The sequence below is a fragment of the Pyrus communis genome, chromosome 17 (assembly GCF_963583255.1).
Source record: "Pyrus communis chromosome 17, drPyrComm1.1, whole genome shotgun sequence".
NCBI lineage: Eukaryota > Viridiplantae > Streptophyta > Magnoliopsida > Rosales > Rosaceae > Pyrus > Pyrus communis.
The window spans coordinates 19,538,342-19,553,852 of record NC_084819.1 but is presented as its reverse complement, the minus strand read 5'-3'; the positions used below and the strand labels follow the sequence as shown (position 1 = coordinate 19,553,852).

General features: G+C 35.7%; 2 protein-coding genes across 2 annotated transcripts; one reads left to right on the top strand and one right to left on the bottom strand.

Annotated features, from left to right (window-relative positions):
• Positions 1-355: 355 nt before the first annotated feature.
• On the bottom strand, positions 356-1,479 carry LOC137722807 (histone H2AX-like). Its single transcript, XM_068461903.1, has 2 exons — positions 1,164-1,479; positions 356-708 (listed from the first exon to the last, which is right to left on the bottom strand). The coding sequence occupies exons 1-2, from the start codon at positions 1,365-1,367 to the stop codon at positions 487-489; spliced, it is 426 nt and encodes a 141-aa protein (XP_068318004.1). The 5' UTR covers positions 1,368-1,479; the 3' UTR covers positions 356-486.
• An 8,825-nt stretch (positions 1,480-10,304) lies between these two features.
• On the top strand, positions 10,305-12,805 carry LOC137722339 (gibberellin receptor GID1C-like). The gene is made up of 2 exons (XM_068461316.1): positions 10,305-10,683; positions 11,291-12,805. Exons 1-2 carry the CDS (start codon positions 10,645-10,647, stop codon positions 12,284-12,286), a joined length of 1,035 nt encoding a protein of 344 aa, XP_068317417.1. The 5' UTR covers positions 10,305-10,644; the 3' UTR covers positions 12,287-12,805.
• The last annotated feature ends 2,706 nt before the right edge of the window (positions 12,806-15,511 follow it).

The following is a 15,511-nucleotide window of genomic DNA, read 5'->3' as shown; positions in this document are numbered from 1 at the left end:
AAATTAAAAAAACATTTTAAATATTTTTTGGAAAAAAAACACTATCTTAATTGTATTTTTAATATCTACTTAAATTTTTAGAAAAAAATCAATTCCAAAAATATTTTAAATTATATTTTGAAGTATTTCATACAAATCTTAAAAGTGATCAAAGAAACTAATGTGGATTCAATTGATCAAAGAGAACTTTAACAAAAAAAAAATTAATATTATTTACTTTAACAAAAAATCGTATTTTTACATTAAAAAATTAATTGTGATATTATTCACTTTACTTTTTATTTTGTTTTTATCGTTAAAACTTAAAATTTTCAAATCATTTTCATTAATTTTCTTTTAATCAAAAGATTAACATAACCATTTCATTATATCATAGAAATTACAAGCACTAAACATCACAAGGTCGACTAAAAACAGCAAAACGAAAACCATGATATTATACAACTGCGGTGACTAATCAACGTCGCTACACCGCAAAAGAGAGAGCTAAAACTCCTGAGAGGCGGATCCGATATCGCCCTTGCCTTTTCCGACCTTCTTAGGCAAGAGGGTTTGGTGGATATTTGGCAACACTCCTCCATTAGCAATGGTCACTGCCCCCAACAGCTTGCTCAGCTCCTCGTCGTTCCGAACCGCAAGCTGGATGTGCCTTGGTACAATGCGGTTCTTCTTGTTGTCCCTCGCAGCATTTCCAGCAAGCTCCAACACCTAAACAAAATTTCACACTAAAAAATCAGATCAAAACCATAAAGTTCAAGAAAACAATGCCAAATACCGTGAAAATCTTAACCAACCAACTCCAGCGAATCAAGACCCTGATAACAAAAAAATAAAATGAAATTGGCATTGAAAAATCCGATTAAAAATCAAGAGAAACAATCCCAATCAAACTCAAACGAATCAAAACCCCAATAACGAGCTAATTTGACAAGTATTACTAATTAAACACATTTCAAATCCTAAAACACAACACTATACCGATTCGTATCCAGAAATTGGATTAAACCCAGAAAATTAAACCCATAACTAGATCGACCCAAATCCCAAAAACATGAAATTTCATCAAATTACAAAACAAAATCAAACTTAAAAACCAAATTACTCATTCGCAGACACATAAAACTAAAAACACAAAAACCCACATAAATCAAACACAAACTAACCTCAGCGGCGAGGTATTCGAGCACGGCGGAGAGATACACAGGCGCGCCGGCACCGACACGCTCGGCGTACTTTCCAGACTTGAGGAACCGGGCGATCCTACCCACAGGAAATTGAAGACCGGCCTTATGCGACCTCGACACAGACTTCGAGGCCTTCGGCTTGCCTCTGCCTCCCTTGGTCGACGCTCCTTCTTTCGCACTCATTTTCCGAGAATCGGCGACGGAATCACAGAAATTGGGAACGGAGAAACCCTAACCCTAGAAAAAGATCGAATCTTTGGCGACAGAGAAGTATGCGCGAGACAGAGGAGTGCTTGTGAAAATGAAATGTGAGTGGGGATAGGGAATTATAGGACGCGACGGTGTGATCTGATTGGGCGAGAGGGTAGGCGCACGGATCGCCAGCAAGGCACCCAGTGTGGAAATTCGCGGGAAAGAAATATTTGTTCTTCACTGTCCACCGCTAAGGCTTTCTCCTTTCGCGGGCTTTTTCTTTCGCGGGTGTATTTTGCCATATTCCCCCCCCTGCCCTACCTAAGTTTTGCATACTGTCGATTTGGTCCTTAAAACTTTATTAGGCCCTGTTTTTCTTTGAACTAATATGATTCATTTGGAAATACTTTTAAAATGACTAAAATTATTTTTGATGAAATTAATTTTGGATTCTAAAAGAACTTTAAGTATTGTTTTTTGGAAGAAACACTAAATAAAAGTATTTCCAAAAAAGAACCCATAAATAACCAATTGATCACGCTAACATTTTCTCTCACGTTTCATCAAAATTTTCAAAACAACTTGTCAATGCTTAATTGGTGTTTGTTATTTCTCGTATTTTGCCATATCATCCCCCACCCCCAACTCCCCAAATTTTCTTGCCAAACAAACATAAATAGCATGTTTACTTGCATTTCATTCAACTTTTCATCCAAAAAAACAATATGCATGTCGTTTCAATGATATTTTTATTTTCTTTCTAAATGTAATATAAAATTTTCTTTTATGAAATATTGAAAAATAAAATATGAGGACGTATAAATTTGAAAGGGAGGAAATGACCATTACTTAAAAATTAAAGGGGACATGATCGAAATAAAAGTTAAGCAGGGTACAATCGGCAAAATACTCCCCTTCATTAAAAAAAAGCAAGAAACGACGCCGTTGTTGCATCGGGTCAGGTGCGATTGTTTAGGGCCTATGCCTTTACGCTTGCGTCATATTGTTATTGGGCCGTTAAACCCTCAGCCCACTTGATCTAGCGCGCGGGGAAGTACCAGTACCAGTACCATTTGGGTTGGGCCCACGAAACCTAACTCCGGGGAATCTTTTGAGTTGATTCGCTTACAGCTGCCTGAATCATGATGGATGAGTCAGATCTGTGGGAACTGAGAAGACATGAGATAAAAAGCAATAAAGGTGAGGATGTAACGTAATGACGTATTTTTTACTGTACATCGTACTGCATCTGATTAGATCCATCGACCACGTTTTCCTGTTTGCTTTTGGATTCAGGGGAGGAGGGAAAAAAATCGATGGGACCTTCAAAATTGACAAAAGAAATGTTTGATTGATCTCATCAATGTAGGCTCCCTTATTGGAAAAAAAAACTTTAGTGCAACGAAAATGTTATTGTGAGTCTGTGACAGTATTTCAACTTGGTTGCTCAATAACAGTTGCGTGAGTTAAAACATGGGAATGCGTGAATAGGTTGAAACCTCGCATAATCGTCACATATTTCTCTCGTCGTTTTTGCATATATGATGAAAAGATGGGTTCAAGATCTTAATCTTCCTGCACATGACACAAAAATTGCCAGTGAACAACCAAGAATTGTCTCTCGAGTGTCCATAGAACTAGCCGGGAATTCTATGAACACCCAAGGCAGGTCGGAGGTTGGATCTTATCAGGCTCCTGCTCCGACTTCCCCCAACTAAAGAGAGAGAATTATCCAATCTAAGCCCATTTCGTGAGCACCTTTAGTACAGAGTCCAGCCCCACAACAAGGGAGGCCTATTAGGCCCAAAATGAATGAAAGGTTGGGGGAGGAGAGGGACCATGAATTCGTTGAACAGGGACGTGGCAAAAGAAGAGCCAAAACGGCAGAACAGGACAAAGAGATAAAGGAAAAAGGAGAGGGATTAGGTGGTGAATTTTGGACCATACACATTACACATATATAACTATACAAAGATGCCTTCATTAATATTAATTTTAACATGTAACCGAGAGTATATCACATCACGATGTTTACGTATTACAAATATAAGTACATTATTGGATTGTCTTAGTGGTTATGAATCTCTTTTATAATCTAATGCGGCTCGTGTTTAAATCCTCTTCATTTATTTCAAACATGTAACTATTTTTTTAACGTATCTCTAACACGCGATCTTCTTACGTTACTAATTAGTTATTATCGCCTGACGTTGTTATAATGCAATTAGTATCTTTCTCGTCGCGTGATGGATGCAAAACATATTATAATAGAGCCGGGACTTGGGGGGATGATGATGATGGCAACTAGCAAGTTCCTTGGTTTGCTTTGGAGATGGGATATGGAAGGATGTAGAAGGAAAAAGAGAAAGGAAAGGTGAAAAGAGTTAGGCAGAAGGATCCAAAAACTGTTCCAAATTGTTGACCTAACACTTACACGAATGCCTCCAAGGGGCAGTGGGCTACAACAATAATAGTGAAAGCCCCACCCAAAGTAGAAGTTTGATGCTGAGAGCTTCGTCGACAACGACCACTGAGTCCCTGACTCCAGAACTTACAAGATGATGATGCACCTGCTTTCCTCATGCCTGCTACAGTACTAGTGCTACTGCTACCCTCTCCCTCTTTTTGTTTTTTTTATAGAAAACTAATGAAAATGGTTTGAAAATTTTGAGTTTTAACGAATATAATAAAATAAAAGGTAAAATGAACAGTATCATGATTAATTTTAAATGTGAAAATATGATTTTTCGTTAATGTGAACAGTACTATGAATTTTTCTTTTCTTCTTATTTTTTCCGCTTTTTTGATAGTTTTTTTTTTTTCCTACTTTACCTGCAATAATCAAGAATCCAAGATATATAAAAGAACAAACTTGCTACCTCATTACATAATTATTGGGATGAGTACATTTAGATAAGACATGGTTCGGCTGTTTACATATATAAAGTCGTTCTTTCTAAGGGTATGGTGGGATTCGCGAAGAGCAGCACCTTATATTCATGACCAATGGGATCTTGAGGATGAGACGTCATTTGGCTCATTCCATATACATAGTCGTTCTTTCTAAGGGTATGCTGGAATTCGCAAAGCAGCAGCTTACGCTGTTCATGATCGACCGGATCTTGATAATTTAACGATATGCTGGGACTCGCAAAGAGTAGCACCTTACAATGTTTATAACCAATCGGATCTTGATGTGCTGGAGGAGATCGCTATGGCCGTTCTTGTATCCCCATTAAGGAGATGTCAATACCCTACTTGAACAATAAAATGAAAAGTCTCTTCGCACGTGTTATATATAATTTAAGGAAACTGACTTTCACTATTTCACACATCAAATAGAAACAACGCATAATAGTTAGATGTGATTCCATATAATTTATATGGACTTCTAATTATGGTAACAAGGATAGGACGGTGGGAGATGATAAATAGTGTTTGAAATATATTTTTGATTTTTATGGCTTCTTGCATGAGAGAAACACAATGAAAGTTAAGCCAAACTGCCACTTCAAAAGGAAAGGAAAGGAAAGGAGTAACACATGCATAATTTCAAGGGAATTTTAATGAAAAGCTCCCAGTACTGCTTATTTTAACTAAAAATTATATTTTTACACTAAAAAGTCAATCTTGATACTATTCATTTTATCATTTATTTTGTCATTTTTGTTAAAACTAAAAAATTTCAAACTTTTTTTTATTAGTTTTCCTTAATTTTAATGGCACATTAGTTGTAACATCCCACATCGCCCAGGGGAGTGAATCATGTAAGCCTTATATGTATATTCTCATCTTTACCTAGCACAAGACATTTTGGGAGCTCACTAGTTTCGGGTTCTGTAGGAACTCCGAAGTTAAGCGAGTAGCGCGCGAGAGCAACCCTAAGATGGGTGACCCACTGGGAAGTTCTCATGTGAGTTCTCAAAAACAAAACCGTGAGGGTGTGGTAGGGGCCCAAAGCAGACAATATCGTGCTACGGTGGAGTCGAACCTGGGATGTGGTGGGGACCTGGGCCGGGATGTGACATTAGGTGCTCTCTCATGAATATTCTAGCATATATTCCATGTAACTTCTTGTACGCAAATAGGTTTTTTAGCCAAATTGGTTCTTAAATTTATTTGAAAGTGATAGGACTAGTATCTGAGTTTGACTACAGTCAATCATTTTGGTCATTCAGTGAAAAATCTCTATTAAATAACGACCAAAATAACAAAAATACCCTTATTTTAATAAACAACATGTCAAAATGATTTGATAAAAATTGAGAGTATTTTTGTCATTTTCTCCTCATTTAACGGAAATTTTTCATGGAATTACCAAAATGATTGATGATGAACAAACTCAAGAACCATTTTGGCTAAAAAGCCTAAGAAAATATTTGAGTTCATCTTGTAAGTGTATCTACTTTAATATTCACCCAATTGCAATTAATGTATCATATTTCGCTTTAAGAGAAATTATATTGAGATTTAAGAATCTTTCATATGATTACCGAGCATTAAAACATGTATGACACGTGTGCAACAGTTGTTCGTATCTCACATGTCGCGCGACCTGAACGAATAAATATTCGTGTTGTGATGTCAAAAGTGAACATTACCCAAACAACAACAACAACAACAAAAGAAGTTTAAAATGAAAAGGATGCAAAGACTAATCATGATCAAAAGCATAGGTGTTGTTTTCAAAAAGTTGGAAAGCATAGAAGAAGCAAAAGAGGTTGATAAATAAGTAAGCTTTAGGTTAGCTTGTTTATGGACTTAATGACAATGACTAAATGTGAAAGTGAAACATTGTCCCAATCAATTTTGGAAGGGGAAAAAAACATCAAGAGCTTTTGTTTACAAATTAAGTATTGTCACAAGCATTTTTATGTGAATTGTTTTTCGACGAATTTGCTTTTTTTAGAAGTGATTGTGAAGCATCTTTTGCTTTTATTCTCCAAATAGAAGTCTACAACAAATATAATTTGCACAAAATTTATTGCCAATCCACTAGCAACCTACAATAATTTGTTTTTGTATAACAAAAATAAAAAATTATAAACATTATCGGGAAGAGATGAGTTCGAATTTCATTAAATTACAATTGTTGATAAAATAAAGTTTTATAAAATGGATGAAAATAACACTCAATTTGAGAGATGAGATCAAATTCAATATTTTCTTTTTTGTGAACAACCAAATTCGAAGTTTATGAGGCCAATTAAAAGAAAGTATCAAAATTAAGAGCATCGCTAAAATGTTAAGTGGATCATGAGAATATTTTCTTGCATGAAATAGGTTTTATAGCATTGTGAAATTCAACTTAAGTCTCAATTAATTTCTTAATATTCAAATTGTATCACCGAACTTTCTAAAACTCAACTTATATTTCATTAATCACCTGCTGTCAAGTTGTTAAAACAATTTACGTGACACAACTATAATTCATCATTAAAGAAACTTACATACTATGCGTCTATAAATATAAAAAATTAAAAAAAATAGAGATGTTACAATGGCATATTGGTGAGGTTTGGAAAAAAAAGTTAAAATTTAGTTTGTGTAAAATTATATTACTGCGTATGATTTGTTTTCTTGTTTTTGCAATTCTAGTTATGTCATAATTTCTACAATTGAGCCACTGACACGTAGGATAAAATGTCGCAATGACATTGCCGTAAATAAAAGCAAAAAAGGAAGACAAAAGGGTCATTTCGGCACCGCCAAAAGAGTAGTACTTTGTGTTCGGACGGATTCTGTTTATCCTCACGTGCCCTACCTTCCAACGCACGCCCTCAAGCTTTTATTGCCCCATCCATCCAAAATTTTAAAATGAAAAGGACTTGAAAATCTTGAGGTTTAGCGAAAATGATAAAAAAATATTATAAGTGAATAATACCAAGATTGACTTTTTAGAGTAAGAATATAATTTTTTTATTAAAGTGAACTGTACCAAAAGTTTTCGTTAAAGTTCCAAATTTTAAATTCCTCATTTCTCCTCTTTGATTGATGATTTGTTTTTGAAAAATCGATAATCTACTCTATTTTTTTTGTTGAAAAACGTGGCTAAAAGCAAGAGTTCAAAAAAATCTATTCAATAATAAATTTAGATCAAGACATCTCAAGTCGATCCTGACAAATGAAGTTAATTGAACAAGAAGAAGAAATATCAAAATAAAAATTACCTAATTCACCAGTAGCTGAGTTTAAAATCTGAGTGTAAGTGCAAACACATAACCTACTTAACGAGATTCTTTTCACACGAGAATTCGAGGTTAGCATGGTTTCGTCAAATTTAACTAGCAAAGCACAAAATCATGTAGTATATACAGTTGCACTCTAACATAATCGACATGTGTTATCAATGAATTCTTAAGTACAATAAAATGAATTACCTAACGAAATTTATTATACTCTAATTTATTGGTAGATGAATTTAAATTTGAGTGCGGAAGCAGGCTTACTTGCTTTGACGAGCTCCAAACGACAACGTCACCAGCTCTTTGGAGTCATCAACTCCAGCAAAAACCTTTTCACATGGGAATCCCGGATATAGTTCGCTTTTGTCTATGTTCGACATGGTTCACAAAGTTAAGAATTTTATACAGTTGTGCTCAACGACAAACCAAGGTTTTTTTTTTCTTCTTTTGTAAAGCAACGATATACCAACTTGTCTAATTCACATTTGCATGAACAACTTGCCTAACTCACAAATGCTTAAGCAATATACTTAATTCACTTCCACATATATATAGGGTCAGGACCAAGGAACAAAGTTTTTGCCAGATATCTTACACTTGTTTTAAATCATTAGGTTTCATAACATTCAATGGCTATAAAAAAAAGATGGTGTGGAAGTTTTTCTATCATCCAATGGTATAGTGCCAATAAGGAATTGTAATTAATAAGAAAATCAATAAGAAATAAAATTGAAATAAAATAAAACTGAAAGAGAAATATCAGAAAGACACTGTAATCGAAAGGGAGGGGGTAACACATCCAGCCCTCATCGCCAATTTTTAAAAACAGATTTATCAATTTTATGCTTTTAACCTTTCTCAAAACATTTTTATTAGTTGAAATTTACTTTTATTTTCATGTATGGCCATATCATTTAATATTGAGTTTCGATGAGTCATCTTGATTTCTATTTATAATCGTTAGATGTGAATAGATTTAAAGGTTAAAAATAAATAAATAAATGTGTTAAAAACTTTATCTCTCAATCCTAAGACGTACATATATATACATCTATACTATTATTAAGAAAATAACCTTTGTCAACACCTTTTATAAAATTTCAATTATGTTCTTATTTTTCCAATTTTGGCCTTAGTATATTAAACAACAATATTAATTATCAAGCATATGTCAAACTACATGGTCAATTTAATAGAAATTTTAATTTCTCACAAACATTCTCCTCATCTCTCTTTTCAAGAATAAAACTCCTCAATTGTTCAAAACATGCATAGCACGCGTGCAATTGCTAGTTATTAATAAATTTTAAATACAAAAAAGAAGAATTAATTAACAATAAAAATACTAATTTTTCGGTAATTGGACTTAAATTTGAGTGCGCAAGCGGGAATATTGCTCTGACAATTGCGTCAACTCTTGAGAGTCATCAATATGTTTTCTACGTCGCATATTTGAAAGCCCTTTTTGGCAAGAATCCTCAAAACGCTTACCTCCTTCTTTATTCGACAATGTTCACATGTCAAACAGTTTATACAGTTACACTACAAAACTAGTAATATTATTGAAAACGAATAAGTACTACAAATTCGCCGATATGACAACTAACTCAAAGAAACTACATTGTGACTGACTTGTTTCTCAAATTAAATAGCAAGCTATATTTAGAGCGACATAAACCAACTTGCATAACTCACATTTGCGAGAATAACTTGCCTAACTCACATTTACATCTACATTATCAATGAACTCTTAAATAAAAAAAAGAATTAATTAATGAATCTAATTACATCTAAGTTGTTGGTAACTAAATTTAAATTTAAGCGCATCACATTGCTTTGACGAGGTGCTAAACGATCGCGTCACCTCATAGGAGTCATCAACATGTTTTATACGACATACATTTAGCGGGGAATCTCGAATACAGTTCACTTTCATCTACGTTAGACATGTCAAACAGTTAATAGAGTTACACTTAATGACAAACCAACTTGCATAACCTACATTTACATAACCAACTTGTATAACTCATATTCACATTTGCATTGTTAATGAATTGAAATACCAAAATAAAAATGAATTAATTAAAAATTTTAGCTACATTTAAATTTGACTGCGAGAGCGAGCACATTTTTATGACGATGTGCTGTATTAGGTTTTGGGAGTCTTCATCATGTTTTCCGTGACGTACATTTGAGAGCCACTCCACAAGAGAATTTCAAATGTGATTGGCTGAGTATTTCGAATATAATTGGCTTTCTTCTTTTTTCAACGTTGTTCACACAGTCAGACAGTTTATACAATTACACTTAACAACAAATCAACTTGGGTAACTCATATTCACATATGCGTTATTAATGAATTCTTAAATACAAAAAATTGAATTTATTAGTTACTAATAAATGAATAGTAGAAAGCGAGCATAGGTTGGAAAATTAGTCATTGACCGGGAAGGCTAAATTACGTTGTTGCCCCATGTCGTATTTGATTCCGCACGAAGAATAAAAATTAGTCTGCAACAATGTCCCATGAGATTTATTAGGAAAACTACCAATAAAATAATTAATTAACGAATTTAATTGCTTTTGGATAGGTGGGTTCCACTAACCGTGTTTCTTTCGGCCGCTCACTTTGTCCCCTTGCCCTCTCTCTCGCGCGCCCCCTCTTAACTCCCATCACACGTTAGTGCTTTACCCCGATTGATCTGCTAACTTACGCCCCCGATCTTATCCTGCACCCCCTCCACACAAGCACCACTCCATTGCTCCGTTTTATAGTAGTGAGATTTGTCATCGCATCACATGAATGCAGCGAGAGGCTTCCCCTAGAGATTAGGGGCTTGTTTTGTCTGGGACCAATGGGTTAAGAGAGTACGATCTTGTAGAGAGAGAAGAGAACAGGAGAGAGATTCAAAGTTAGGTGCTTTTGCTTGCTCCTTTTGGCTGCCTGGCTTTTGCTTTTTAGTTTCTGCTCCTGCGTTAATACGTGAGGTTTCGTGGGGTGGGTTTTCTGTGCTCTCGAAAGATCTGGGTTGGGTTTTCTTCAAGCTTAGATTTTGGTGCGGAAATTCTTCAGCCCGGTTTCCATGTCTGGGGGCAATGAAGTCAACGTTAGTGAATCCAGGGTAACAACTTTTCTTTGGTTTTTGCTGATTCGAAGTTCGATTTTTTCTGTGTTTTTTTTATGTTGGATGGAGTTTATCTTAATGGGTTATCTGGGATACGGTTTTTGGTTTGTGATTTTGTTGTTGAAAAGCTGATTTGTTTTTGTTTTGTTTCGTTCATTGGGGATGAAGACATTGTTCTTGTTTGAGTTGAGGTTTTTAGCTGTTTTTAATGTTTGATAAGGATATGATTATTGGGTTTGTTATGCTTGTTCGAGTTCATCATGTTTTGGAGATGTTCTTGCCAAGAAGCTCTTGGTTGGAGATTTGATTGTTTGATGGATTTAATGTTGTGGTTTTGTTACGGGAAAGCTTCAGCTCTAAGAAAATGTATGGATGAACATGTGTTTTTCCGGTTTGTTTGCGATTCTACTTCTTTACGGGAATGTTTTTGTTGGTTTTGATGTTTCTGTTCCCTTTGAATCGTAGCAGAAACCATTTTCTTCCAGATATGATGAGGCCGGTTTTAGTTGCGGTTTTTTATTTTAGTTGTGTTTGTGTTGTTATGTTGGAATAAGACATCGCCATATGTAAAAATTTTATGGAATCGGATGCGCTCTTTTTACAGATGGTGGTTCCGTTGAATACATGGGTCCTCATCTCCAATTTTAAGCTGTCATACAATCTTCTGCGCCGCCCTGACGGGACCTTCAACCGCCACTTGGCGGAATTCCTTGACCGGAAAGTGCCAGCCAATACTAACCCTGTTGATGGGGTTGTCTCGTTTGATGTCATCATTGACCGCGAAACTAGCCTGCTCAGTCGAATCTATCATCCGGACAATGCTAATCTATCCCCGCTGAACATTGTTGATCCTGAGAGAGCGGTGAGCCAAGAGATTCTTCCTGTCATAATTTTCTTCCATGGTGGAAGCTTTGCACACTCCTCTTCAAACAGCGGTATATATGATGTTCTGTGTCGCCGACTAGTTGGTATCTGCAAGGCTGTAGTGGTCTCTGTGAATTATCGTAGGGCTCCTGAAAATCGCTATCCATGTGCCTATGATGATGGATGGACAGCCCTGAGGTGGGTGAACTCTAGATCATGGCTTAAAAGTACAAGGGACTCAAACGTTCATATCTATCTAGCTGGCGATAGCTCTGGCGGGAACATTGTACACAATGTTGCTTTAAGAGCTGCAGAATCTGGAATCAATGTACTGGGAAATATACTGCTCAACCCTATGTTTGGTGGGCAGGAGCGGACTGAATCCGAGTTGCGATTGGATGGGAAATACTTTGTAACCATCCAAGACCGGGACTGGTACTGGAGAGCTTTTCTCCCTGATGGTGAAGATAGGGACCATCCAGCATGTAACCCGTTTGGTCCCCGGGGTCAAAGCCTCGAAGCTGTCAAGTTCCCGAAGAGCCTTGTTGTGGTGGCTGGTTTGGATCTTGTTCAGGACTGGCAATTGGCTTACGCTAGAGGGCTCGAGAGTGCTGGCAAAAACATCAAACTTCTGTATCTTGAGCAGGCCACAATTGGTTTCTACCTGTTGCCGAATAATGAGCATTTCTACACCGTGATGGATGAGATAAGTAAATTCGTGCTCTCCGACAATTGATAAAATTGACTTATACCACGCGATGATATATAACCTAAGCTTGACATCCCCAGAATAATGAAGGGGTTGTTTGCAGTTTGTAAGATTGTGTAGCTATAGTAATTTACTGTTGTATTGATAATTGTGGCACTAAGATCCTGCTTTGGCCTGGTTCGTTTCCGACGAGGGCTAGGCTTTGGTTGTTGGATGCAAAGGAGTGTGTGATTCTGCATCTAGCTGGATCATCGTATTTTGTTAGTTGGTTCGATAAAGCTTTTGCAGACAGCAGAATCTATTAACTAAAGTTTAGCAGTCCTATGAATGTTAAGATCCAAGGATTCCGGCTTCTGGCCACAACGAAGAGGAGGACCGGGGGTTGTTGGTGTAACATCTCTAGTGGCTGATCGACGATTCAGTGACTTGCTAATGTAATATATAGCTAATTATCGGAACATGGATGAAAAAAATTATCCATGGAATCGTTGTTCTTGTAATGTTTATATATATGTATGTTCTAAGATTATATAAGATGTTTGTGTACTGGCAGTTGCCAATTGTTTGTTCTGCTCTTAAGCATGTTAAGACATGTTTAAGACCAGTGGATATTTATGTTGAAATCTCTGTTCAAATTTTCTGTGGATTTGAAACTCCTCAGCCTCTAATCTGCTACATTCTGTTGGTAATTAATCTGTGAAGATGTCTTCTTTTTTGACAGAGATTCGCTCCAAATCTCATTGTCCGAAGATAAACGATCAATCAATCTGGACCGTTCAAATAGATGGTCTCGATTAATTTATTTCATTGGTTCACCTCATACAAACTAAGGGCTTTAATTTTTCTTACACACAAACAAATGACTCAAATTTTTTGATCCTTAGGCTCCAAACACTAAGGTCTAGAGAGGATCCAAACCCCTTCTTTTCCTCTTATCTTTTGGAAAAAGAAGAACTGCCTTGTCTTTTGAAGAATTTGAGTGTAACATCATCCACACAAGCTGCTAAGCATGGGAAGAAGGGTATGTATGGGTAGGAGTGATTCAGCCTTATCATCGGATAATATCTCCGTTTGAGTTTGATTCGAGAAATTCTCTTTTGTCACCAATCATCACATGGCAAGCTTTGATTGAATGGTAGTTCCTTTTTTGAACACGTGACAAATGTCTATTGGACAGGTGATTTACTTTTTGAATACGTGACAAGCGTTTATTGAATGATGAAGACATTAGAAGGATGCATTAGTTGCAAAAGAGTTTTTCTTGTCTCACTCATCCCGTATATCTATGGCTATAGCCAAGATCTTTCCATACGAGTAGGAGTGATTTTACTTTTTCACCTGCTATATATCCTTATCTTTTATGTCTCAATCATCACGTGTATCTTTTACCTTATCCGATAACTTCTGGTATAAAAAAAGAATAATTCTGCTTTATCACCAGGCGGTACATTCCATCAAAGCATCTCACTGATCACATATATCTCTCACTCTTAGACAAGATTTTTTCTATTGAGAAGAGTGAAGAATTGTATTTACATTTTCGAACAAGTGACCAAAGGCCTTCACAAAAGGCAGAAAGGAAAAAAAGAGAGCAATTGGCTAAAGGACAAAGTTTATAAGCACCAAAGTACAATCTAATAGTCACATCCAAGCATCTTTCTATGCATGTACGATTGAAAGAGGAAAACTTTTTTAGTATGCCGGAAATACTATTTAATACAGCGAGTATAATAATATAAATATTCATAAATTTAATCAATTGTACCATGACGTTGAAGATAATAGACTCTGTTAAAAATAAATCAATAGAAAGTGGGTTACTTTAGTCCTTAAAGCCCTTCTTTTATTGGCTGACAGAACAAAAAAAAAAAAAAAAAAAACAGATTAAACAACCCTAGGTGTGCAAAAAGTTTTTTAGGTTTTGAGCTAGTGTTTTCATAATACCTACAATTAACCACTTTAAGAGGTGACCCTAATGATAATATTTAAAGGATTTGACCCAAGATTTTTCAAGGAAAACTGAAAATCTTTGTCCCTAATTCTCAATAGGCTGCAAAATGATTGAAAAATAGTTCATATTCGGGACTGATAGAGACTGATATATTCGTTCATGCTTGTCAATTCAGGAATTGAAGGCCTCTTGTTTATCCATGGAAAGAAATATTGTTAGGGGAACTTCGTTAAGGCTGCTTACGAGAAAAACTTGAGCATGACAAATCAAACAATTATCACAAAAGGTGAGAAACTCAGATTGTCTATAACGAAAGTTGTGCTTACGTGGAGTCGAAAAAGTAGCGAAATACAGTAAGACATGTTTTTTGGAAGAATATCTCATTGTTCAGCTAGTCAAATAACTATCATATCGTGTGAGATAGCGTAAAATTAAGAATTTTAAACTTTTATAAGAAATGTACAACAGATAACATGACTGGATGTCGTCAACAAACTTGTTAGCTCGGAAGTTGAGGGAGGAGAATGCAAAAGATAGACTTGTTTCTAAAGGAAAACAGAAGTCCCAAATTAGTGGTGGTTGGCTTTTGGGTTGCTTTTTCTAAAGGGACCACGTTTGGAATCAAACAATGAATCTCATCATCTGTGGGAGTTGCTTTCTACACAATGATTTAAAAAACCCAGCACAGTAAGACACAGCTAAGCTTCTGAAAAAGACATGATGAACCCTAGTTTTAACTTGAATTAATTAACAATTAATTATGTTTTAGATTAAGTTAATCAAAACGCATGCTATTAGTTAATTGACAAGAGAGAAAGACAAGTGGTTTATTTATAGATAAGTTGAGGATTGCCTAACACACAGTGCAGTCGTCAGCCACTATGCAAGTTTCATATCAACCAACAATGTTATCGGATCAAGTGACATTTGCAAAATCTTAATTTTGGTAATAATGTCAAAGAATTCATGGATTTGGAGACGTATGATTCGTTGGTTGAATCACTCGATGCGATATGTGGCCGCTTCGTCGTCAGCATATGCTTATCTATTGAGTCGTCGAATGATAAAAGTTGATAGATGAAGATGAAAGTGTTTTCAATAAATACAGATATTTTATTGTGACTGATACGCACTAATTATGCATTGTTGTCCAACATACTTATCTATTGAGTTGTTGAACAATAGCAGTTGATAAATGAAATGAAAGTGTTTTCAAAACATATTTTGGTGTGATTGTTTCGCATACCGTGGCTGCTTTTTTGTCAAAGTATGCTTATCTATTGAGTTGTTGAATGACAGAG